Raw genomic sequence first — 24,525 nt, 5'->3', positions numbered from 1 at the left:
CCGCGGGGCCGGACCGTGCCCGCCGGCAGGGTGGGAAAGGCGGGAAGGAGGGAGGGAAGGAAGGAAGCAGGGCAGGCAGGAAGGAAGGAAGGAAGGAAACAAGCAAGGGAGCAGGGCGGCCGGCCAGAGCTGGGGTGTCGGGCAGCCCGGAGCGGAGCTCGGCCCGGGGGCTCAGGGCTGGTTCCCGGGGCGCGGCGCTGGAAGGGCCCGGGCAGCGGGCGGCTGCGGCCGGGAGCAGCGGGAGGGGGAGTGCCTGCCGGAGGCGGCTCCGGCGGCTGCAGCGGGGAGCGCTGCCCGGGCACGACGGCCACTTCACAGACGTAAGCTGCACGGGGCAGCTTTGGGTTGGACATTAGGAGGAATTCCTTCACAAAAGGGCTGATTAGATATGGGAAGGGTCTGCCCACGGTAGTGGCGTCCCCACCCTTGGAGGTGTTTAAGGAAAGATTGGCCGCGGCACTCGGTGCTCTGGGCTCGGTGACAAAGTGGGGATCGGTCACAGATTGGACTTGATGGTCTCAGAGGACTTTCCCAAGCTCAGTGACTCTGGGATTGTCGCCTTGGCCAGGGGTGGTTCGCTCCGGGCTCCTGCCGCAGGTGCCATTCCTGCCGCTGGCAAGTGGAGCTCGCCTGTGGTATTGCCTTTGGGAGGTTACTGCTCCTTTTCTGTTCATTGTAACCATGCTTCCAGCAGCGCTTGAAGATTGCATCTTTCTGTGTTTTTAAATGCGAAGTAATCCCAGTCTTGCCTCTTGGGCAGTATTCTTAAATCCTCCAGTGTATTGTAAAGTTCTCTCCACTTGACTCTGCTACAATTCTGCCTTGAGCTGGGATGCTAAGCCTTGTTTATTTTTAAATGTGTTGTCTTGTTTTGGTTTTTTTTTTTGTTTTGCAAATACTTCAATTTTCTTCACTTGCAGAAGTGAGCAGCCAGCTCTCCTTGCTTCAGCTGTTGTTAATGAAGGAGATTGTTTCCTCTTTTGGGTCTTTACTCAGGTGCCTGTAACTTGCACATTGCAACTTGCAAGCATGAGAGGCCAAAACTAATACTAAGTCAGCAAACCTTATGTAGCATAAAACTGGCTAGAGGTGTCTGATTTTAAGGCTTTTCCCCAAAATCTGGGTATGCTGGCTAAGTAAGCAAAGCTGGCAGGCTGTGAGGGTGGTAAGGCAGAGGCACAGAGCTGTCCCTTCCACGGACGTGTCCAAGACCAGGTTGGACAGGGCTTGGAGCAACCTGGGGTAGTGAAAGGTGCCCATGGCAGGGCTTTGGCATGAGATGGCTTTAAGATCTCTTCCAGCCCAAACTGTTCTGGAATTCTATGCTGTCTGTCTCCTCATCTCTCTGCCCACTGAAAATTGATTCTGTATAGGTATGATTAGCATGAAAGAGGAGAGCTGCTACTGTCTAATGTCTGCTGTTGCCACCTGGAGAGCTCTTGGAATGCTGTCAGCAGCTCAAGGGATCTGCTCATCTGCTCTCCTCTACACCCTGCCCTCAGCAGAACCACGAAGTTCTTCTGCATACTGATTGAGTTTTGCTAAGCACAAACAGGACCAAAGACAGACAAAACACTGTCAGAATAAGGATAGGATTTTTTTTCCTGTGCTTTTTTTATATGCTTGTGGTTTAAAACACAAGCTCCCAAGGACAGGTTTTAATCCCTGAATTGTGTTTTAAAGTGCTGTAGGAGCACGATAGAAGATTGTTTGGGAAAGAGAGCAAAGCTGAGCCTGCATTTGTGAAAGTCTCCCTTGCTGATTGCTTAATAATGCCATCTTAATCTTTGAGGAAAGATGATGCAAGGATCCATCTTCAGTACATGGAAAGTGTGTAGATTTTGGAAACAGAAATTTGTGTTAATAGCTCTGAACAAGTTTAACCATTTTTGTGTTAGCTGCGGTTTCATGAAGGAGGCATTGAAATAAATTCTGTCTTCCTGGCTGTGGTTTCATGGGAGCTTTTTATTCCCCATTTTTAGCTTTAATGTAAACCCTTCTTGCTTTCACCAAGATGTGAAATTTCTTTGGGTATGCATGTGTTTGTTACTTAAAAGGTGTAGTTTATAACTGAAGCAATGTACTGCTACTGTAAAGCTGTTCAACTTGGTTTTATAATTTAAGGCATAATTTAAGAAGTAATTTTAAGGAGTTAGTGTTTTCTTAAAATTCCACAACCGTATGAACAACCAGTGTGTTCTGAGTGTAGTGGTAACCTGCATGGTCTCTTTAACCTAGTCTGTAACAGAGGCCTGAAAAATATGCAATTTATGGATGAATTCTTGCTGCTACTTGCTGGTGTTTTCTGTCTGAAGTGACAAACTTCCCTGTCAGAGGTGGATCTTGGGCTGGCCCCTTTGAAGCCCAAATGTTCCTGTTTTTCCACAGGCTGGTGCTCCCAGGAGATCTCCCAGTCCCTCTGTGTTGAGTTCACACAAGTGCAGATTCTCATTGCTCCTCTCTGAATTTATTAGATCACATGATTAGATCACTGCAATTTGGTAGTGCTGGATGATAGCATTGGGTATATTTTTCTGGTAGAAAAATCTCTTTTCCTCTATTTGGCTGTAAGTTCATGAAGGTGCCATTGTTTTCCTCATTGTTTTCCTGTAATTGCATGCTCCTTGTATGTTTTTTGACTTTGCTTTGTGGGCTTCCACTTTCCTGCAGCTGGATGGAGAAGCAACCTGGTTTGTGCATTGCCATGAGTGACCACTGCTTTCCTGTACTTCCCTGGTACTGAAGCCACCAGGATTCAGTGATGGAGGCTTTGCTGGAAGGAATGCAGAGAAATGGGCAGGGGAGGTATGTATGCAACTGTACACAGCAGTCATTCCCAATGATTTAGGTATTGACCTTGCCTCTTACTCAGAATAAATCCTCTGGTGTAAGTGTGCAGTGGCCTTCAGCTGCTGCAGAAGTGAAGTCACTTGGGGAGCTGGCTCTGCACTAATCCCTGCTTATAGCCTTAATTGTCAGAAATTTAGTTGTACATCTTCCTGAAACCCCAGCCTCTTTTTTTGTCAATTGTTATTGTAAACTATTCTTACTGTCCAACATCAGGAGCAGTAGTAAATAGAGTTGTGAATAAATATTTATTTTGTAACAGCCTTGCAAGGTTAATGAGATGTGACTTTGTTATCTGATTTCACTGAAAACATCTGATTATTTCCTGCTTGTGTTGAAACTGCAGAGTCCCACTCAGCTCTGAATGAATCCTTAATGCTCTGTCTGAGGTGAGAGTCTCTAGACTTTTCAATCCCCGAGAGACTGTAGTGACAATAACAGAACAAAATGCTTTATGTGTTAAACAACCGTGAAGCAAAAGTCACCGATGCCATTTTCCTAGTCATCCTTGAGAATGTGACACAAATTTATTTGATACTGTATCTTCTTTAGTGAATTGGTTCAGAAATCAAGTTTAGAATTTGCTACATATTAGCAGATGCTGTGAAGGAAATGTTCCTGCTCTGCATAATAGCTGCTAATTTTTGGTTAACTCACAGGACAGGGTGAACTTCAAATGTGACTGATTTTGGCTCCTTTAAGAAGTATTTCTTTTCCTATAGAAAAAGTGCCAAGTAATGAAGTGTGCATATGCCCTGAGGGAACAGAGAAATTTCCATCCCTTAACCTATTGATTTCCATTTCTTTTCAGTTCTTCCCTTTGACAGGCAAATTAAAGGGGTAGAGATCATTATGGAGTTCACCACCCTCTAGGGCTGTGTCTGGCAAACCTTAATATTGTCCCTGTCTTGGCAGCTGGGAAGTTTTAGAGGAGTTACTTGAATTGGCTTCAATAATTACTGCACCAAATTAGAAATCTGGGCATCGCTAGGGAGCTCGTGCTCCCCGATGGATTGCGAGGGTTTGATTCTTCATTATCATGTTGTCATCCAGCCCCCTCTGCTTCAGGGTTTGTCTGCATTTGTGATCAACTTCTGTTTTTGGGAGCTCATAGCTTGGCTGTAAGATTCCTCTGGTGACTGAAACATGCTATAAAATGCCACTGCCTGGAGAGCAGTTAAGGCAATACAAAATATGAATTAAACAGGCTTTGCTTTACTTACATAATGCCTAGTATCCAAGGCAAAAGGCTGAATGCCTAAGTGTGAAGTGCTGTGGTTTGGTGGGCATGGATGGTGTTGGGTAAAAGGTTGGACTTGACTATCTTGGAGGTCTTTCCTGACCTTAATGATTCTGTGATTCTGTTCTTGTGAGCTGATTTGAAGAGTTTTGTCTGTGAGCACTGTGTGTGCAGAGTTGGTGCCTGGGTGCCAGACAGTTCTGCTACCTTTGTTGATTTGGGACACCTGACGTGTTGGGTGGAACCTGCTTTGTAACTCCAGGCTCTCTTCCCTCCAGTGGCGGATTCTTGACCTCCTGTGAGGCTGAGCTGCAGGAGCTGATGAAGCAGATAGACATCATGGTGGCTCACAAGAAATCCGAATGGGAAGAGCAGACACAGGCTTTGGAAGCTTGTCTGAGTGCTCGGGAGCAGGAACTTTCCTCTGCCAAGGCTGCTCTGCAGGAAAAACAAAAGGAGGTACCTTGGTTTCATACTCTTTTTTTGGTTGGAATCAGCAGTGTGTTTTACCTGTTAGAATCCGGAAATCAGGAATAGAATTTTTAAAGGACCTGTTGGAGCAAGGTGTCTGGTTCATAACTCAATCCAAGTCGAGTGATCCGCTCCCCTAGGGTTGGTGGAAGCTCACATATTGAACTGTTAGAGTTATTAGAGAGAACCCAGAGGCACTGGTGCTGGCTACAGCAGTAATGGACAGCCCAGCAACATGCAGTCATTGGTAGAAAAAACCCATTTGCTACTATATAGACTACACCAAGAAAACCATTTCCTACTATGAACTACACCAAGATATTGCTGGGAAACTCTCCTTGGGCTTTTTACAGAGCTCTGGTTTTGTGATCCTTAAATGAAAGCCTGAGGGAAGTGCAAAAGAAAAATTCTGTATTGGTGGAAAATTATTAGTTAGTGAAGTTTTTGTGCAGGATGTGGACTATAAGGTGCAGTTGAACCACAGAATTTTCATTTGCAAGAATGGTGATTTTTATCATATAGTTTATTGTTGTTATTATCAATTATGTTTTCTCAAGACACTTGAAATGTCTCTTACCACCAAAAGCCAACACGGATTTCAAACTGAACTGTAAAGTATGTTTGAAGTCACTGCTGGAGTATATTCATGCTCTTGGTTTAGTCATATGAATTGTCTGTGGGTTTTCTTTTAATTTTAATTTGTTGGCTTGTGACCACTCAGGTTGTGGCTGGAAAACAGATGGGAGGAAAAAAAAAAAAAGGGAGAAAAGTGAGTCACAGGAGCAGCTGAATCAGTGTCAGGGAAGTCTTTTCTGTGAGCTTCAAAACCCCTTTTCTTACTTTTTCCTTGCTATTAGGATTCTCTCCTTTCTCTGAGCATAGTAAGATGGTATGGCCAACTTTTCTCTTGGTAGATAGCTTGACATCATAATCAGTTTTGTGATGAATTTATGAAAATTCTGGCTAGAAGTAGGCTTTTGGCACAAACCAAATATATCAGCTTTGTCCCCAGGAGTGAAATCCAGAAACTGGCTCAAAACAAGAGGACACAACAGAAACAGTTGTGGCCCCAGCCTGTCATCTTTAGGCACAGCCTCCATCTATTTGATATTGAGGGGCCCCACTGAAATATCTATGTATCTACTGGCAATAAAGCCTACTTCTGTTGTATTTATTTGCTTTTTATCCCTTTGTTCAGGTTGGCCTGCTGCGTCGCCAGGTCGAAGATGTGGAAAAATCCAAGCAGGACATGGTCAGAGAGTATGAACAGCAGCTGAAGAAATTCCAGGAGGAGGTGAGTTGCAAAAAGAGAAGTTTGGTTTCTAGTTCCCCGCTGATGATGGATCAATTACTTTGTGTCATTGTTTTTGTTTCAATGCTGTGGTTTTAAAATTCCCCACTGTTACTGTTCGTGTGCCTACCAAAAAGAGCATTGAGCATAGGTAAAGTGACATTTGTATGGCTCAATTGGCCTATTTTTTGTGATTTGGAGGAGCTTGGTGACAGAGAACTGTTGGGATAGGAATGTTTTCATATGTTGGACATCTGCAGAAGTTCACTGCAAGAACGTCCTGTGTTTGCCCATCCCAGTCACCACAGTGCTGGTTCTGGAGCTGCCACAGGTACAGGCAGCAGCAGTTTACTCCTTCAGCATTTCTGAAATTTAAAAAGGGTGGAGGTGTAACTGGCCTGGCTAGTGTGAGATCAGGAAATAACAGTGGTGTGTGGTGTTATCTTTTTGCCTTTGTTAGCGCTGATGACTTTAGTAGGGATTTTGTACTCTCAAGGAATATTAGTCTTAATACCCTTTATAAAAGCCAAATGTATGTATAAAATGCTGTTTGACAGTAATATCAGAGCTTCCATCTCAAAGTCTCTTGCTCAGTGCAAGATGATACCTGTCCTGCAGGTGGTATAGCAGCATTCCAGATATATGCCTGAACTCCTTGCCTGTCTGCACTTGCCAGTAGCAGGGAGTGAACTGGCATGAGCAGCTCACAGAGCACTGACCTGTTTTCTCTGGAGGGCTGGGCCTAGTTCCTGCTTACTGTAAGCCATAAGTGAAATTAATTTGGTAGTCTGTGCTCTGATGACAGAAGGCATCTTTTCTCATTTAAAAACACCTCACTATTCCATATGACTAACAGTCTTCATTGGCTGGGTGTTCTCACTGGAATTGTGGATAAGCTGCAGAGCAAAGCTGAGGTACATTGGCAGATCAGCCTAAATTGCTATGGCTGAAATACAGCCTGTGTGTTGTGGCCTAAATTGCAGTTTGTGGGTATTTTACCTACACAGTATTAATGCCGATGACATTGAGCTCCAGTATTCCTCAGTCTTCTGTTCTTAGTACTGTTTGGGGAAATTATTTCTGTCTCTGTTTACCACCATTTCCAGTGCAATTACAGGTACAGTGTCTAACTTACTGAGACTGTTGAAAGAATAAACCTCTTATCTCCTGATATGTTTGGCAAAAGAAGTTGGTATTAACTCTAAGCCTGAACATCTGTCTGTTCCCACTGAACACACCAAAGTATTGAATGCATCAGGTCTTGAATCACATTTTTTCTTCTCATGGTCCTTCTGTTCGTTCCTGGGCTTAGCTTTGTCCATCAGTAAAACAGCAGTGATGGCTTCGCAAATTGATGTGGCTGTTTGGGAGCCTTTTATTTAATAGTTAAGTAGGGGGGAGCTCATTGTATGAAAAATTCTCTGCAAGCTGCAAGTGATTATTTGCACAAAGGGTCATTTAAATGTCAAGAGTTTTTTCCTCATTCCTGCTTCTGATACAACTTCAGCATCCTAGCAGCAGGCGTAGGAGTGATATTTTCTGTTGGCATTCTCCACTCATTGTGAAATACTCAGTGTATCTAAGCAGAAAATGACAGATGAAGTGGTGTTGGTATTATGGGTAATGGCAATTCTCAAACCTTCCTTCTCCCACTAAGCAGGAGAGTTCCAGTTCCCACCTGAGCTGCACAAATGTATTTTGATCACACAAGATTTACCCATGTGTGGTGTGGTGGGTGTGCTCCTGTGGGTGAGCAGATCAGCCACAGGTGCTGCTGGCTCTTCCTGGGGCTGGGAACCACCTGTAGAGAGGGGGATGCTGTGCTCTTGTTGCATTGACAGCTGCCTGTAAACCTCCAACTGATCAATATTTCAGTCATGCTTTAATTATGGTAAGAGAGAGCTTTAGTTAAAGCTGCTGATGACTTCAGTGACATCTTGCTACTCTCATACAAGTCGTGTGTTTTGCAGTGCTGTTGGTATAAAAGACTCGTTATCCAAATAGAAGCCTTCACTTGGGAGCTGTGTGGCCTTGATGAGGGCATTGTTTGTGTGAACCACTTTGTGTGTCTTCTTTCAAAGGGCTGTTTAATTCTTGCCTTGGGGCCTTGAACAAAGCTCTCTCTTTCACTGTATTCTGCAGTTGTCCCGGCTGAGGAGGAGCTATGAGAAGCTGCAGAAGAAAAAAACAAGAAGCAGAGGAGAAGCTAACAAGGGACAAGAGGAGGACAAGTTTGAATTGAGCCGACTGACCAGGAAGCTGGAGGTATGTGGTGAAAAAGGAAGTGCTGACCAGCTTGTATGTATTAACTGCCTTACTGGGCTTCACTGGTGACTGAACAGTCCACTTCCTAGTGGGTCCTGCTTAAGGAGCACTGCCATCCGCTCTCCAGGTGCAGCTCTTCTCAACTGCTTGTGTGATAAAGGCAGTTTCATGTTTTAGGGCCTCTGCACAGCTTAAACCTTAGTGCTGTTCTTACCCTTAGATGAAATAAAAGGAAGGAGGTGCTGGAAGAGTAACTAATTATGTGAATGGAATTAATTCCAGTGTGGGGAGGTTGTATTCTCACTTCTTTGAGGAGGAGAGAGTTACATGTCAAACTTCTTCTCAACCCTGTCTCATCTTCTAATCTTTCTGCTCTGCTGAGCTCAACCCCACTCAGTTTTCTCCTCCTGAGAGATGTAGTAACAACACACATCTGATTGATGTAGTGCCCAATTTCTGGAGCAGAGATTAGCAGTCAAATTCTGTATTTAATTCTTGTCATCTCGGTGATTTCAACAGCAGCATGTTTTTAAGCTAAAGCCAGTCTGAATTGTTGAACCCCTGACAGCAAACCCATGAAACAAGCCATGAATGTGTTGGCACTTAACATTTGTGAGCAGCTTTACCTCGGGTGGGAAGGAATGCAGCGAGCACGGTGTGTGAGGGCTCTGCACTGCTGAGCTGCTGCATCAGATGACTGGCTAATGGTTTCCCTGCTGCGGGAAAGGTGTGAGGATACGGTGGGAAGAGAAGGCAAACATGGCTGTGAACTGGAGGGGAATGTACTGCTCCAAGCCACCCCTGCTGTCCCTGCAGGAGTTCCGTCAGAAATCACTTGACTGGGAGAAGCAGCGCCTGCGGTTCCAGCAGCAGGTGGCATCGCTGGAGGCGCAGCGCAAGGCTCTGGCAGAGCACTCCGAGCTCGTGCAGGTACAGTTAACATATGCTGGAAGTTTCTGCTTTGTCTGTGGCAGGGAGGGAGAGGCTAATGAAATCTCTCAGGCTCCCATCCAGTTCAGATTGCCATTGAAGTGACTTTTAATGTTCTGGCAGAATAAGCTTTGCTTGTACGAGTGCTGTATGGAAAAAAGATCTGGAGTCTGTCATCAGAGATTAGATAAACCTTGTGCAGCTCTCCCTGCCATCACTCTGGTTAGCAGAGAAGAGAGTGGGATGCAGATTTCCCTGGGAGGCAGAGACCACAGCATATGACACTTTAAAATATGTTACATCATGTTGTCTAGTTGAAAGCTGTGTACCTGCCAGCAGGTAAATATGTACCTTGTGGGTCCAGCTCAGAGAGTACTGTTGGAAAACAGTCTTCCCCTACAGCCGAGACTTCCATAAAATACTGAAGCAACAGCAGTTTTCAGCCCCCCACCCCTTTTTTTAGGTCTCCCAAAGGCAAGAAGTAGTGGGGCTGCTGTTCTGCAAAGCTGATGGCTCAGTGAATTAGTGGTGCTGCAGCAGAGCAAGATGAATTGACCTAGAGCACAGCTGTGAAGTCACACAGACACAATCACAGCAGACACTGATAAGAAGCTCTTGCTGGGGACTTTGCCTTAATGGGCTCCTGAGTTGCTCTTGAGTGGAAGCTCCTGCGAGGAGGGAGACTGTGATGACAGGATTGAAGCTGGCTCTGACAGGGGCTTTGTGAGAGGCTGACACCAGGAGATCTACAAATGCAGAGAGAGTCCTTGAGCAGAAGGTCTTGCTGCTCTGCTGTCTGTGTGTCGTTGATAGCTCAATTGTTTGGGAACAGATGTGTCCTTGGAGCTCAGGCTGGGACATTGGGGCACAGAGGAACTTGCCTTGCTGTGCAGCAGAAAACCAGGAGGCTGGGGAGGTTTTCCCAAAGCGGCATAGGTGCCTTAGGTGCACAGGTACTGTGAGCAGACTGCCTGAATCCTCAATTGCTTTGAAAAGCCCAGCATGGAAGTGCTAAATTTTTTGCCTTGGATGTTTCTGTACATTTTACATGCTTAGTTGTCTTTCTAGCGTAAGGTCAAGCTGAGATCCATGACCAAGGAGTAGTGAACAGACTGCCTGAATCCTCAATTGCTTTGAAAAGCCCAGCATGGAAGTGCTAAATTTTTTGCCTTGGATGTTTCTGTACATTTACATGCTTAGTTGTCTTTCTAGCATAAGGTCAAGCTGAGATCCATGACCATGGATTGCTTCCCCTCTCCTTTCATCTGGCTTCCTCTAAGCTCTTCCAGAGCAGCTTAGGGAAGCCTGGATTTTTTCCCCAGTACAGACCACCTTCTGGAACACCTGCAGCCTTTAAAGTCAGCCTTTCCTAAAAACCTGGAATTCTCTGCTGACCTGGATGTTGTGTTGGTGGAAATAAGAGACAGCATAAACGTTTTCTTAATGCAGAAATAAATGTTCAGGCAGTCTGATACTCTGGCTTCTTGAGTGAAGAAAGGCTCTGCTTCAAACTCTCAGCCCTCTTGATTACCTTTTCTGTCATGCCTATTTAAATAATAATAAAAGGCTGTAATCAAAACTGTACCATAGCCTTGCAAATGAGCAGTTCTTACAGTTTGTGTAAATCAAGGCATGTGACGATTCTGAAGCTGGCAGGCATTGCTACTCTTTGAAACTGGGAGTATAGGACTGCTCAAATATTTTGTTTCAGCCTTTCCCTACAATAAGGGACTATATGAAGTGAATGTTCCTAGAAGTTTATGTGAGAGCTGGCTTGTTAAATTTCTCCAGCTAGCTGTGTGGAAAGAAATGCTATGAAATCAAGTATTGTGCCTATAAATTATAGAACAGGTATTGTTTGCTACTCATACGTTCCTTGTAACTTTTTTGTCTGCCATTAAAACACTGAAAAATTCAAAGTGAGCATTCCCCCAAGCTGCTGGAACCAGGTATTTACTGGACAGAGCAAAGCAAATTGGCTGTTACAACTGGTTTGTTTTAGGGCTGTTTGGTGGTTGTGGTTTTGCAATTGTGCACACAGAGCTGCTTTCTGTCCTGGTGTAGAATTAATGGTTGGGTAATCTTTGCCCTGGGCTCATGAGCAAAAAGTAGCAGGAGGCTTTTTTCTTAGACAAATCATACTCAGGCAGCTGGAGTGATTTGAGATTCTCATTTTCCAGATTCTTTTTGAACTGCTTTTAGAATCAAAGGGCCCTCTCCTTTTTCATTTTGTTTTTTCCTTATTCTGTTTGCCTTGGGAAGTTTTATCCATCACGTAACCCTGGAACAATACTCTCCCTAATTCCCTGGAAGGTATTGTTGAGAATGAGAATGTGGCTCATTACACCAAGAAATCAGTAGCTGTGTTGAATTTAGCTTTGGTACCAGCAGCAAGTAGCAGTTCTTGGTAGAAGTTTGGTGTTTTTGCAGTTGAGCTCTAATGCAGGTGATTGCTGTTGCAGACCCAGCTGGCCAATCGGAAGCAGGTCCTGGACTCGGTGGAGCTGGCGAGCCGCTCGGAAATCCAGCACTTGAGCAGCAGGCTGGAGAGGGCCAAGGACACCATCTGTGCCAACGAGCTGGAGGTGGAGAGGCTCAGCATGAGGGTGGATGAGCTCAGTGAGGACAATCGCATGATTCTGGAAGATCAGCAGAGAGTTCAAGAGGAATTAAGGCAGTCCAAGAAAATGTTAGAGGTCAGTGGAGGAACTCTTAAGAAATGGGGTCTGAAGTGGTGGGAGGGCTTTTCATCCTGGAGTTTTTGTCTCTTTCTAGAGCCTTTGTAAAGTTCCTGATTGGTATCAAAACTGACTTTGTAGCCATGTGCTGCTCTGCAGTATTTCCAAGGGTCCTAAAAAATCTGATCAACCTCTTATTGCATTGCAACAAACTGGTTTGGTCCCTCTTGCAGTGGTCATTCCTTCTGCTTCCTGTGCAGGTGTTGCAGGATGAGAAGATGGAACTGAGAGCCACTTTGCAGTCTCAAGAAGATTTCATTGACAGCTCAAAGCTGCACCAGGAACAGTTACGGAAAGAGCTGGACAGGATGACTGAAACTCTTCACACAAAAGAACTCCTGATCAGGTAGCATCTGTGCCTTGCTGGTACTTTGGCTCTTCAATCCCTGTCCACGTTCCAGGTTCTCTCACTGAGGACAGTAGCAGCATTTTCATGCAGCTGGATCTGTATTGGTTGTATTTAACATAGTGCACTGCAGTTTCTCACAAGCACTGTGCTGCCTTGCAGCATTTTTCTATTTGCATTGCTTTTGGAATTAGCAGATAGTCAGTGAAGAGCATGGAAGGAATCCACTTTCCTCAGCTGGGTTTCTGGAGGCAGTGCAGGGCTTTTGAGAGTGTTTCTCCCAGGTATTTTCAGCCAAGTGCTAGAGGCCTTTTGGGGTTTGACAACGTGCTTATTAACCTAGGTGAAAGTTCTCACTGACTGGGGCTTGGTGAGGTAGCTACATCTGTGACAAAATCATCTTGGCCTTTCCCTTCTGCCTGGGCAATGTGCAGAGGCTGTTGGGTTCTGGTGGCTGTGTCAGAAGCTTTGGGTGTTGGTCACCTACCAGTCTGTGGCAGGAAGGCCAACATCAAATTAAATGTAGTCTTTTTCAGTCAGCCTTAACTCAAGCAGGGGCTGTCATCCAGCTGCTGTGTTTGCTTACTCACACTGCACATTGTGGTCACCTGCTGTGTATTTTTCAGGGAACTCCAGGAAAACAGTAGTTATGATCCTTGTACGAGTGAACTCAGACATGTTTGTTTCTGTGCTGAGACTGAAGCTGCTGTTCGTGTGCAGGGCCTTGGAGGAGCGCTTGCAAGGGAAGCCCTTGTCCTCTGCAGGGCTGGAGCTGGAGCAGGTGCTGCTGCAGCTGGATGTTGCCCAGAAGAAGGAACAGCACTTGCAGTCAGAGGTGACTCGTCTTGAGAACAGGTAACCCTCTTTTTGCTCCTTCTGCAAGTGCAAGTAGTCTTGGATAATAATACTGCACCTAATTGTGTTCATCAAGTTAACCAGTGATTTTTGTAGGCTTGCTTTAAATATCAAAGGGCCAAAGAAATCAAGTGCTATTCATTTTGCAGTGTAATAGTGACTGCTTTGCTAATTGGTTGGCTGCCTTTCTCTGCTCATGGTGGGTGTTCTCAGTGTTCCAGCTTGCTTAGGCTGAGCACCTTCACTCATAATAGGCTAAGGGAGTCTTTGTTAGGCAGCTGGTTAGAACCAGATCCAGACCTTCCTATGAAGTGAGGATTATAAACAAATCTGTCCAGAGAGACTGGGGACTCCCCATCTCTAGAGGTGTTCAAGACCAGGCTGGAATGGGGGTTGAGGCATCCTGGTCCAGTTCAAGGTATCCCTGCCCATGGCAGGGGGTGGAACGAGTTGAGCTTTAGGGTCCCTCCCAACCCAAAGCATTTTGTGACTCTATGATTCCTCTCCAAGTTTGTGGTTTTCAGCCTTGTGTTTACATAGAAGTTTTGTTATCTTAGTTTGTAAATAAACGAGGAAGAAACAGTTGTTATCTGTTAGATGAGCTTCCTGATCTCTTGTGAAATGATTTTGGAAAACAAACCCAGAGGGCTGGTAAGGAATTGTAGGCTGAGTTCAGTTTCTGTTGTAATGGACATAAAGGACTGTCTGGAAGATCAAAGTTTCTCTGACCATTTCCTCCTCCTTGGGTTATTCTAATCTATACTTTTGCATTTGGCACCCAGCCTGGTGTCTTCAAATGCCAGGTGTGTGCAGCTGAGCGAGGAGCTGGGTGAGAATATCAAAGAGCTGCAGTCCCTGGAAGAAGACCAGACTGAGTCAAGGGCAGAGATTAAAAAGGTAACGTGGCTTTGTTCCTGGGGAGTGGGATGGCACTGGTGGAGTGAGCTGATCCCTGTGTGCCAGGGCTGCTGTGCAGGCAGGGATCTGCTGGAGGTAAGGAGCACAGCTGGCACAGGAAGGGTTGAGAGGACACCTGTTTGCAGGTGTCTGAACCTGACTTTGTGGGGATCTTCTGGGCCTCCCCCAGAACTTCTCTACACTTGAGGCAGGACTTCAATTTTGTCCTAGTCCTGTGTGAATAAGGGAGTGTGTTTCAGGCTGGATAGATGGACATGAGGGCAGGGGCTGGGATGAATGGAGCAGCTCACCTGCCACGAGGGGCTCACCCCAGAGCTCTGAACAGCTCACCTGCCACGAGGGGCTCACCCCAGAGCTCTGAACAGCTCACCTGCCACGAGGGGCTCACCCCAGAGCTCTGAGCAGCTCACCTGCCACGAGGGGCTCACCCCAGAGCTCTGAGCGCCCACGGGGGGCAAGCCCTCCACTAGCTTGGCTCTTCATAATTGTCTGCATCAGCTTGTGTGAGAGTTTTCACTGGAGCCTGGTAGAGTGGAAGCCTCATTGAACCTGAGTGAAAAACCTCACTTGTGTGGAAATCTTTCATCCTTTATTCTGAACATACAGAGGTGCAGATCTTGCCAGAGATGTGTGCTTGGTTACACATCTAAACAGCCACACAGTAAATGAATCTCCCACAGGCTGCTGGGGAGGAGGGAGAGATTTATGAAGGCTGTTTCTGTTTTATATACTTGGGAGGCATTGAGGTGACATGGAGATAAATCACCGTGTGAACAGTATTTACATGGGTAGGCAGAGATCATCTGATTCAATTTTCTAAAATGCTTGTAATTCTCAGAAAAATCCTGTGTGTTTGGGTGGTTAATATTTCTGACTAATGGAATGGAGTCCTGGGGAAGGAATTATGCTGCTGTTGGTCTGTTGTGCCACTGAGTAAATATGCAGTGTGCCTACCAGTATATGGTATGTGGTGCAGGTCTGCCACCTCAAAAAGCATTGATAAACCAAGATAAGGTATGGAAAAAGATGACCAAAAGGATGGAATGGTTTTTATATAAGCAACAGCTGAATGGAATAGGAATTAGCAAACTGGAAAAGAAATAAATGAGATTGAATGGACTGAAAATAAAATCATGCCTGTCATGTGAAAAGTAAATAGGGAATGATTATTCTCTCATAATGCAGGGCCTAGTGGTCATCACAGAGAGTTATGAAAACAAAGAGATGTATTTTTACCCTGTGCATAGCTGGCTGGTGGAAGTTTGCCATGGGAAGCTTTAGTTGCTATGAGCTAACATTGATTCAACTCTAATATCGATTCAAAAGACTTAGGGCAAATTAATTCCTGGAAGAAAAATCAAGCTCGAGCTATTTAAAGCTACCATCTTTAAATGGGATCTTCAAATACCTCAGGAAGGCAGAGTGGCAAATTGCAGGGTTATATTTTCCAAGAGTTACTGTGCTTCCCCAGCCATGGTGAACCTTTGGCTCTCTGGTTTTGGCTGCAGAGGTTGAATGATGAGCTGAAGAGGCTGTTGGTTTGATAAATTGTGGGTTTTCTCATGGCATGAAACTTCTTTCCAGTTGGCAGGGTGTGGTGTGGGAAGGGATTGGGATGAGGTGGCTTTCAATCAGGAAGGACAAGCATGTGCAGAGGTTTTGTTACATAGAGCTTTTTGTATTCCAGGACTGAGATTTCGCATTCCCATGTGCAATACTTTTGCTTTTTTAGCTGAAACATGCTTTAAAAGCTTGTGGGTGATGTGTGTATGTCTTCCTCCAGCTGAAAGACCAGCTCTCTCAGGCTGAACAAGTGCACAGCAGTGAGCTAGAGGGGATGAAAAGGGAGATCTCCAGGCTGACACAGGAGCTGCAGCAGCGGGACATCACCATTGCATCGGCGAGCGGCTCCACCTCAAACCTGGAGCAGCAGCTCAGAGCAGAGATTGAAAGAGCAGAGAGGAAAGCAGTGGAGCACAGGGTAAAAAAGGCACAAGACTCTTATGCTATTTGTTTAAGGGATCTGAAACTTGGAACACCATCCTGGTTTTTAGCTACATTAGTAGTTTCCTTCTCTCTTTAGCCTCTGTACGAAAGCTGAGGATGTCGTGGGCATGCATTGTGTTCTTTTCTCTGAGCTTGTTGTTTGTCTCCTCAGGTAATTCTGGTCCAGCTGGAAACCTTGAGGCTGGAAAACCGTCATCTCTCAGAGATTCTGGAAAAAACAGAGTGTGGTAAGCTGAAGGTATGAAGGTATTGAGGACCAGGAGCTGGAAAGGGGCTAGCCTTGTGTACCTGCCTGGGAATAGTCAGAGTCTTTGCCTAGGCCTCTCAAAATGGGGGACAGAGCTCAGTGAACTTAAAACCCAAGCAAAAGTGGCAATTTGAGAGGAAATAAGGTACAGAAAAATCAAGCATTTGTTCAGTCAGAGAGTGGAGAACTGCAGAAGCAGCCATAATTTCCATGTCTTCTCCATGGGCTTTGCCTCGCTTTTTTAATACATTTCATTACACTTCCATTTTAAGCCAGCTTACCTCAAACCTTTGATTCTCAACCTGTGATGTCCTTTTGACCTGTCCTAGAACTGTAACTGCTCTGGCCCTTGAAATGCTTTGGGTGAGAGCGTGTTCTCCCCTGGTGAGGAGCCAATAAGCAGGACTCTCCTTTGCTCTCCATGAGGGATGCAGACTGGGAATATGGGCTGGATGTGTTGGGGCAGTGTTCTTGGAAAGGGCCCTGTGGTGGGCTCCTGCAGCTGAACAAAACCTCCAAAACCCTTGAGGCAGAGGGGAGAAGAGGAGCCTCCATGGCAGAGGTGCAGCCTTGGCAGAAATAACGAGTTGACTCATTTTGTGAAGGAAGAAGTGGCTGGTTTGCAAGTTCTGTCTCATCTTAAGCAGAATGGCTGCTTCCCAGGGGGCAAGGGCTGGATGCAGACAGCTGAGAACCTCATGAGAGTATGTTTTATCCTGTTAGATCTGTGGGAAGGAAATACTCAGCTCTTAGTATTAGTTTGGGATGATTGTCAAACGCGCAAAGTTACTGGGAAAGTGCTGAACAGAAGCTTGTGGCTGGTGAGATGGATTAAAAACACAGCTTTCTAGAGGGCTGGTTTGAAACTGAAATAACATAAGGCCCATTACTTTCTGTTTGAAAAGTGCCTGGTGGCTTTTGCCTGTGTGGTAGCAGTGTGTAAAGCAAGAAATCTTCCTTAAAAAGAGGCCCCACAGCCCCAAGGAACAGAAGCTGGATCTTGGCCTCGCAGTCCTAATGCACATTTGGGAAGACCTTAGATACAGAGCTAATGAGAATGAATTAAGCATTTGAGTTTAATAGAATTGGCAAAAAGCAAGTGGGAATGTCACGGGAGTAGAAGCCATGGAAATTATACCCACTTGGCCTAGTAAAAAGAAAATGATGGGAAGAAGTAAGAGTTTCAGAGTTTCAGAAAGGCCAGAGGGAGGTACATCTGAACTATCCTAGGTCCATGTTTTCCTGTTTAAAAGGAATCCAGTGGTGAGAGAGACTGACCATCCCAGGCATATCAGCAGATCAGCACAGTGAGTCTGGATGCAGGTCCATTAAGGCAATATATGTAATTAATTTTCTCCTAGGAGATTCTTGAAGGTTTTGCCAGTCAAAATGAGGTTAGGGGATATGCCATAAGGAATCTCTTGCTGACCTTTGCTCTGGATGTGACTGTGGTGTCTTGCAAACCTGAACTTCTGACTTCTGCCCTTCTTTGCCTGTTAGGGGGACCATGGCACCCTGAGAGCACTCAGGGAGGACTACACTGCTGAGCTGCAGAAATTAATATCTGAGAACCACCAGCTGCGGAAGGACCTCGTGGAGACCAGGGCGAAACTGGGGGTCACGGCACAGGTGTGCCCAGGTGAACCTCAGGGCATGGCTCAGCAGGGGCAAGGCAAAGAGCCCAGGGATGTACAGCACAGGTGAGTGACCCCAGGGATGCTGCTTCCTCGGGGTGAAGGAGAGCAGGAGATGTGTGGGGTTTAATGGCATGCTGGGTGTCTCCAGTGCATCATGTGTCTGGGAGAACACAAGGTTTGTTTGGGAATCTGCCTTTATGCCTTAAGCAGTGCAGTAGCTTGAGTCCCAGCTGGTTTGTGTTCTGCAGAGCCAGCAGTGTTTGTCTTTTGTCTGCCTTTGCCTCTCTCTGGAGCAGCAGTCTGTGCTGTTTTTGGTGACAGAATTAGATGTGGCCCAGGCAGCTGCGTTCCTTTCTGTTGCTGTGCTAGGATGTGCAGGCTGTGGTTTTTGGTATCTACAGTAGCAGAAGAGAGAGAGAATTCCACAGGGACTGAATGTGTGTCTGGAAGCGCTATGGAAACAAGTTTGGATTGCCAGGGCTGTTAGTAACATCTATGTTAATTGTTGCCTCTGTGTGAGTTTTTGCTGGAGTTGAGCTGCTAAGAGACAAACTCAGTTCTGTGCTCAAACCTGCCTTCCAGGACAGCTCAGGAAGCACAGCACGAGCAGGATGAACACACAGGAAGGACTCATCTCCAGCCTGACAGGACTGCTCAGCATCATCACAGGGACTCCCAAAGTTGTGGGGCTGCTGAAACAGGAACTGTGACCCCTGAGGTGGGTGAGCCACCCTCCCAGAGCAGCAGCAAGAACTGCAAGGAGTCTCGTGCCTGGCTGGCAGCGGAGTCTGTGCTTCACGTGGTGCCTGAAAACAAAGATTTTGCAGATGAAGCATCTAAGCAGCCTGCCTTAAATCATCACAGAGAATCTATGGTTTTGGTAAGCAGTTGTACAGGAGCTAGTTGCTGCTTAACAGCTGAAAATAGAGATGGGTTCTTATCTGGCAAAAGGAGACAGGCATTTGAATGCATGACCTAACTGCATGTTGTGTGTGATCCTCTAAGTAAATCAAATATTAAACAGGGAAGGAAAGCCACTGCTGGATGGTTGAGACTTGGCCAGGAGGATCCATATGGTGGCTCTTCAGAGCTCCTTGGAGAAGAGCTTTGTGTTTATGTGCTTGCTAAGTTAATTCCAGGAGCTCATGGTGCTGGACCTCACTGTGTACCAGGGCCTGCTCGTGTCCCCTCAGAATTCTGCTTCAGCTTTTGGCTTGGGTCTGTAGCAGAGGCTCAGAGTGGATGTGGAGTGCTGAGTATGTTGGTATTTCACAGTCTCTGGGTGACTGGTTGCTGCACATCTGTAAAGCACACGGTGAGTTTTACCCCTTTTCAAACAGGCTGCAGCAGTCAGCACACTGAACTTAAAGCTGCTTATGCTTGCAGATGACAAAGCCTAAAATCCCTGCTTCACTGCACAAGGGGAGCCTGCTCTTTTTCCCAGTTGCTGATCATACTTTTTTCATCAGGAGCAGTGTTAGCACTTTCTCTGTCCTACCTCAGCTCAGTTGCTGAAGCACTTGACCAAGATACAGAAAATTTGCACTGAACCACTTCTTCCTGTCATGTTTAGGGAAGGGAGAATGCTGAGCACTAGTCCTTGCTCCAGATGTGTTGCTCCAGCAGTGTTCAGAGCAGTTTCTCTTCTGTTTTTGTGTTGGTAGCAGTGACATCTATTAAACTGTTAGGTATCTTTTTGTAGGAGTCCAGAGAAGAGGCTCAAATGCTAAGGCACAGATAAATGTAGACTTGTCAGGTCTTGATCAAGTTTACTACCAAGAATAGGTCTTGATTTTTCAAAACTAAAGTAGCTTGTGCACATACCCAGAAAACAATGTTGGGAATTTAAGGAACTGCAGTATTGTAAATGGAAACTCTTCAGGTTGCAAGATTGTACCCAAAGTGTGAAAGGTTCCACTTCAGGGTCTGAGAAGCTCTAGGGCTTGATGTTTAATAGAAGAGAATGGGCTGCTTTTTATTCTGAGCAGTAGAAATAAGGTTTCTAAGGAAATGCAGATATTTCTCTTGGTTGACTGGGTCAGGCTCCAGTGTCTTGAAATCCTTTAGCAGTAAGAGAGGAGAACTCTCTTCAGTAGGCAGTAGTGGGGTGGGAGAGATTTGCTTGTTGTCCGCAGCCTTTTCTGTTTCCCTTTGTTCCTGGCTGTTGACAAGACCTGAAAACCATGAGACTCCAGGATTTGGAAATAACCAGTTCTTTTCTCTTGCCAAGACACTGAGACAACTTGTCTGTAATGGAAAGCAGCCCCTTAGTAACCTTAATATTTCACGTGCCAGCCCCTGTGCACGAGGCTTCTCTTCATCAACTTGTACATTAAGCCTGGTTTACAGTGTTGTTTTTGTAAGTTAATAACTTGTGGGTAAGTGATGTGAGGAGCAGGAATAGTTGTTGACTGTAAAGGAAAGAATCTGGAGTACTTTGTTGACCATTGCTGGCTGGACTGAAGTGCTGTTCTGTGAGCTGCAATGGGAATTTGGCCTGTACTTGCCTGTGGGATTGTACCAGGAGCCTATTACTTTGGGGAAGAAGAGGAGGTATATGAAAGAAAGCAGAGATAATCCCAGTGTGGAATCTGTGGTAAAAGAAAACCAGTCTGGCAGTGCTTTCCCTTCCCTGGACCCAGACTCTGAGGTGCTCCCACTCACTGGGATTTTTATGGAGACAAGGAGCAGGATGTAAATCTTGATTTGCACCAACACCCAGGGCAAACTCCTTGGTATTCTGTAGTGACCTTCTCTAGCCTTGATTTTTTGGTAGTGTTGGCTTTGTGCAGGAGTCACTGCTGGCTGTTGGAAGAGACATTACCTGCGATACAGGTGTGAGACCTGAGTGCTTAGTCTGCCCACTAGGATGGAAATGAGCAGCTTCAGTGGTGTGCAGATCAGTGGTGTTTCTGGCCAAAACTTGGAATGAAGGAATGCCTGATAATCCCTTTGTTTCCCTTTAGTGCCCCTTGCCTACCGCTTCTGTCGGATCCATTGCTGCACGATACCTGGAAGATGAAGAAGTGAGATCCCAGCACATCCTGGAGTGCCTAAATGCTCACATTGAGGAACTGAAAACAGAGAGTGCAAAGATAGTGAGACGATTTGAACACCAGGAATAATGTTCCTTGTGGAATTGGAATGCTGGTTTCCTTATGTGCTTCCAAACTGTGACTGGGAAGGTGCCTATATCCAGCTGGGATTGGAGCTTGAGTGAGAGGCCATGTGTCCCACTTGGAGCTGAATCAGCAGGATGGGAGTTGAGGAAAAGGAGCTCCTGTCTGCATGCTTGCTCTGATGAGGGCTGTTACACCACAAGCATTTTAGTCAGCTTGCCATAGGCATTGCCAGAGACCTGATCTCAGCTATGTGCTCACTCACAAAGTTGATGGTGTTTTTTAAAAGCAAACCAGTTGCTAGTTTTTATGTATTTAAAGTGTATTTTATACATGTGAAAGCATTGAAATAAATCAGAATGGCCAACACCTCTTTTCTTGTTTATACAAATACACAAAGGGATTCTTGTGGCTTATATTCCCTTCTCATCAGGAACCTGGATCAACACCTTTTCCATCACAGCATAGCTATGTCCTTTAAGGAACAGGGAATAAAATTCCTCTTTCCTTTAGGCTATCTGTATTTTTTTCCAGTTAATTTGCCCTTAGTGGAATTTCTTAATATTTCCTGGTTCTTGTAGCTTCTGCCCTTTCCAATTTGTATAGTATCTGGTGTCTTTATCTTGCTGTACAAGGTGCTTGAAGTACTGCAGAATAGCTGAGGAATGAGTGGCTGAATTCTGGATGTGGCTCTTGGAAAAGAGAAATAGGAATGAGAAATGACACTAGATGGGATTACCACAAGCAGGTGAGGTTCATCCACATGTCATTGCAGCTGCCATGTGAGCTGGTGCCAGCCTGGGTTGAATCTGGACAGTCCAGTGGAGCTGCTGCATCAAAATAAATCTGTGACCTCTTTTGGAGAAAATATTCAATCTTTCCTTGAGGGAAGTAAGTTGTTAATGAGTGCACAGGACTTATTTCCTATGGACTTATTTTCTTTTGGGGTCTTTTGCAATTGGTCTTTCTTTTGCAATTCTCCTGTAGCTGAGTCTTTATGGTCTTTGTGCAGGCAAACCTTGGAATGAGACTATTCCATGTCCATAAGTTTCCTGTTCCTTTCCATCAGCTTCACCTTGTGTTAGAGCAGCTTAATGCTGTCAAGGAACAGGAATTCAAAAGCACCACATGTACACAGAGCCCAACCATTGTGTCAGGTGAGTTCAGCCAGGGGCTGCACTTGGGCATGCATCTCTGCATCCCAGAGTTTAGAAATGTTCCAATCCAAAAGTGATTGTGTTTTAACTTTCTTGTGGAGTTCCTTGCACGAGGATAAAACCTTCAAATCCTTTCTGGATTCTCATTGTGCAGCCTTGGTAATGACTGTGGTCATCCAGCACTGGCCTTGGATCCCCTGCAGAGCTGTCCATGGGTGTTTTTGGAGCATCCTCCCTGTCTGTCCAGATCTCAAGTAAGGACTTGTTGGACATGGGGCATTTTGATAAAATCTGAACAGCAGAATACACCAAACTATTTCCTCTTTGCAGATAAGCCTATAGATGCACTGAGTGTGTGATATGCCAGAACCCTTAGGGATCCCTCACAGCCTTCAGTGAGGCCACCAATTTCATTTTTAAATGATACCTTGCAAGTAGTATTGTATTTCCTGGTGATTTGTCAAATTAGTTACTGGGTGTTGCATCATGCTGTTGGTGTTTTTAGCAGTTCAGGAGACATTTTGCCTTGTTTGTGATGTGCTCTTCCATATCCCTTCAGAGATATTTGGCAGTTCATGTTGGCAGAAGGGAAGAGCAAAACTGAAGATGATCCATTTGCTTAATTAGCAGCTATAATCCTACAATTTTATCAATTTCTAATACCTGTAATAAGCTGCTTTGTTCAGAGAAAATTCATTCACCAGCTTCATTCATCTAAAAATTTGAACTAACGTAATCTAAAGTTAGAATTGCTGAATTACTTCTCTGTGTTGGTGTGTGTGTGCTTTGTCTTTCCCCCTTTCTCTCATTGCAGATGCCCTGAGAGAACTGAGAAATCTGTTCCAGAACTGTTCTCCTGGTGTTGGAGCCTTGGCTGCACTGAAGAATGTGCATTTTTTATGAGGAGGAGGAGAAGGAGCTGTGTTTATCCTGGAAGGGAGATGTCACAGCAAGTGCAGACTTCTGAGGTGCTTTTATCTGGGGCTGCAGGGTTTCTCAGGAATTCTCTGCCTTTGCAGTGTCAAACCTCCATTGGAATAATCACCTGGCCCTGGAAACTTTATAATTAATGAAGCTGAAGAGGGGGTTTATGTCTTTGAACTTATGCCTTCAATAGCACTAAAGAATTTCTTGCACACTCACAGGGCAGAGCCAATGTTTGTTTTCTGATTGAGACAAAAGTGTGGAACTGTATTTGCAGCATTTCCTTTTGTACATCTGTAGAGTGGGAAGCTGTGCAGGCTTCATCTGTCTTTAGTGTGTTACAGTTGTTCTGCTGTGGCTCTGACAATGCTTGGGGGTCACTCTTTACTTTGAGGGCTTAAAGAATCTGGGACTCTGTAGATGTGTGGAATTGCAGGTGCCTGGAGACTTGGGTTGCAGGAACAGGGAATACTCCCCGAGGTTGTGCTCAGCAGGGGGAAATAAACTGTCCTCTCTGCTCTTCTGGGTCAGTTTTTGTTCCCCCTGCCCTCTTGAGACAGAAGTAGAGCTTAGAAAGAGGGCTTGTGGAAGTGAGCCAAGGAGCAGGGACCGTGTTCATAGCGGTGTCACCTGCAGAGAGGCTTTACCTAAGTGTCTGTTTGTGTGCTTGTGCCTATTTGTGAACATCAAATGTGTGGTTCCATGAAGTGTGTCTGTACTTTGGTATCCTTGACCCTGTTTGGTGGAAGAAGTTGTTTTCTTTAGTCACTAAGCTCTCTGGGATGCTTCCTTATCCTGCCATTGTAAGAAGTGACGTACTTGACTGGATCAGCTTGACCTGTGAAATGAAAGCTGCTGCAGTGTATCCTCCTTGATCTGAAAAGTGGGATCTGAGAAAAAAGAGCCCTTCTGCCAGGCACCAAAATAAACCAGGACTGTCTGTGCTGACAGACAATACTTGCTTTAGCCTTCAAGGTCCTTGGGCAAACAAAAGATCCCCGAGTCTGCCTTGCATCTGTGCTGCTCAGTCTGTGCTGATGCCCAGGGAGTGGGAGCCTGCTGGGCTCCATGGATTGTGAGTGTTCCTGCAGGGAGGAGCTGCTGCCACCAGTTTTTGAGGGCAAACACACTGAGCTGTTTAGGGGAGGACTTAAAACCTACTTTTGTGTTGCATATGGAGCCTGTTGTCTCCAAGTACAAAAAGACCCCGAAGCTTTGCTGTGCTCCCAGCTTACCCTGGAGTAAGCCCTGTTAGCTTACATGTGGTGTTTATGCTTGCAGCTCCTGTCTGCAGCAGCCTGCATCCTCACAGAGTGCTGATCCTGGAATCTGGCTGCAGGTACTTAACCTGCTTAAATGGGAACTCAGCTCTGGATGCTGGGGTCAAAGGAGTAATGTAGGGTGGGCAGCCCTGTGAGTAATTCCTGCCACCCAGTCACTGAGGAGGGAATGTAGGAATAACCCACCTCTTTTGTGTGGAAAATACAGCAGCTTTGGGAAGAGAATTCATATTGTTTGGTCAATGAAACAGAG

The 24,525-nt window shown here is 45.6% G+C and overlaps 1 protein-coding gene across 6 annotated transcripts; it reads left to right on the top strand.

Moving 5' to 3' along the window:
• The first annotated feature begins 8 nt into the window (after positions 1–8).
• On the top strand, positions 9–21,310 carry CEP63 (centrosomal protein 63). Of its 6 annotated transcripts, none has more exons than XM_041416355.1 (15): positions 9–30; positions 2,671–2,805; positions 4,366–4,546; positions 5,757–5,852; positions 7,992–8,114; positions 8,931–9,044; positions 11,507–11,740; positions 11,983–12,128; positions 12,849–12,983; positions 13,766–13,880; positions 15,685–15,882; positions 16,060–16,146; positions 17,656–17,855; positions 18,375–18,672; positions 20,759–21,310. In XM_041416355.1, the coding sequence occupies exons 2-15, from the start codon at positions 2,762–2,764 to the stop codon at positions 20,915–20,917; spliced, it is 2,130 nt and encodes a 709-aa protein (XP_041272289.1). In that variant the 5' UTR covers positions 9–30; positions 2,671–2,761; the 3' UTR covers positions 20,918–21,310. The 6 variants fall into 6 exon arrangements, with proteins under 6 accessions (XP_041272289.1, XP_041272285.1, XP_041272286.1 ...); XM_041416351.1 differs by lacking the exon at positions 9–30 and adding an exon at positions 41–320; XM_041416352.1 differs by lacking the exon at positions 9–30 and adding an exon at positions 41–651.
• Positions 21,311–24,525: the final 3,215 nt, after the last annotated feature.

Source organism: Onychostruthus taczanowskii, unplaced genomic scaffold, assembly GCF_017590055.1.
Source record: "Onychostruthus taczanowskii isolate IOZ18803 unplaced genomic scaffold, ASM1759005v1 scaffold51, whole genome shotgun sequence".
Lineage (NCBI taxonomy): Eukaryota > Metazoa > Chordata > Aves > Passeriformes > Passeridae > Onychostruthus > Onychostruthus taczanowskii.
The sequence above is the reverse complement of the archived record's forward strand: the minus strand, read 5'-3'. Positions and strand labels throughout refer to the sequence as shown.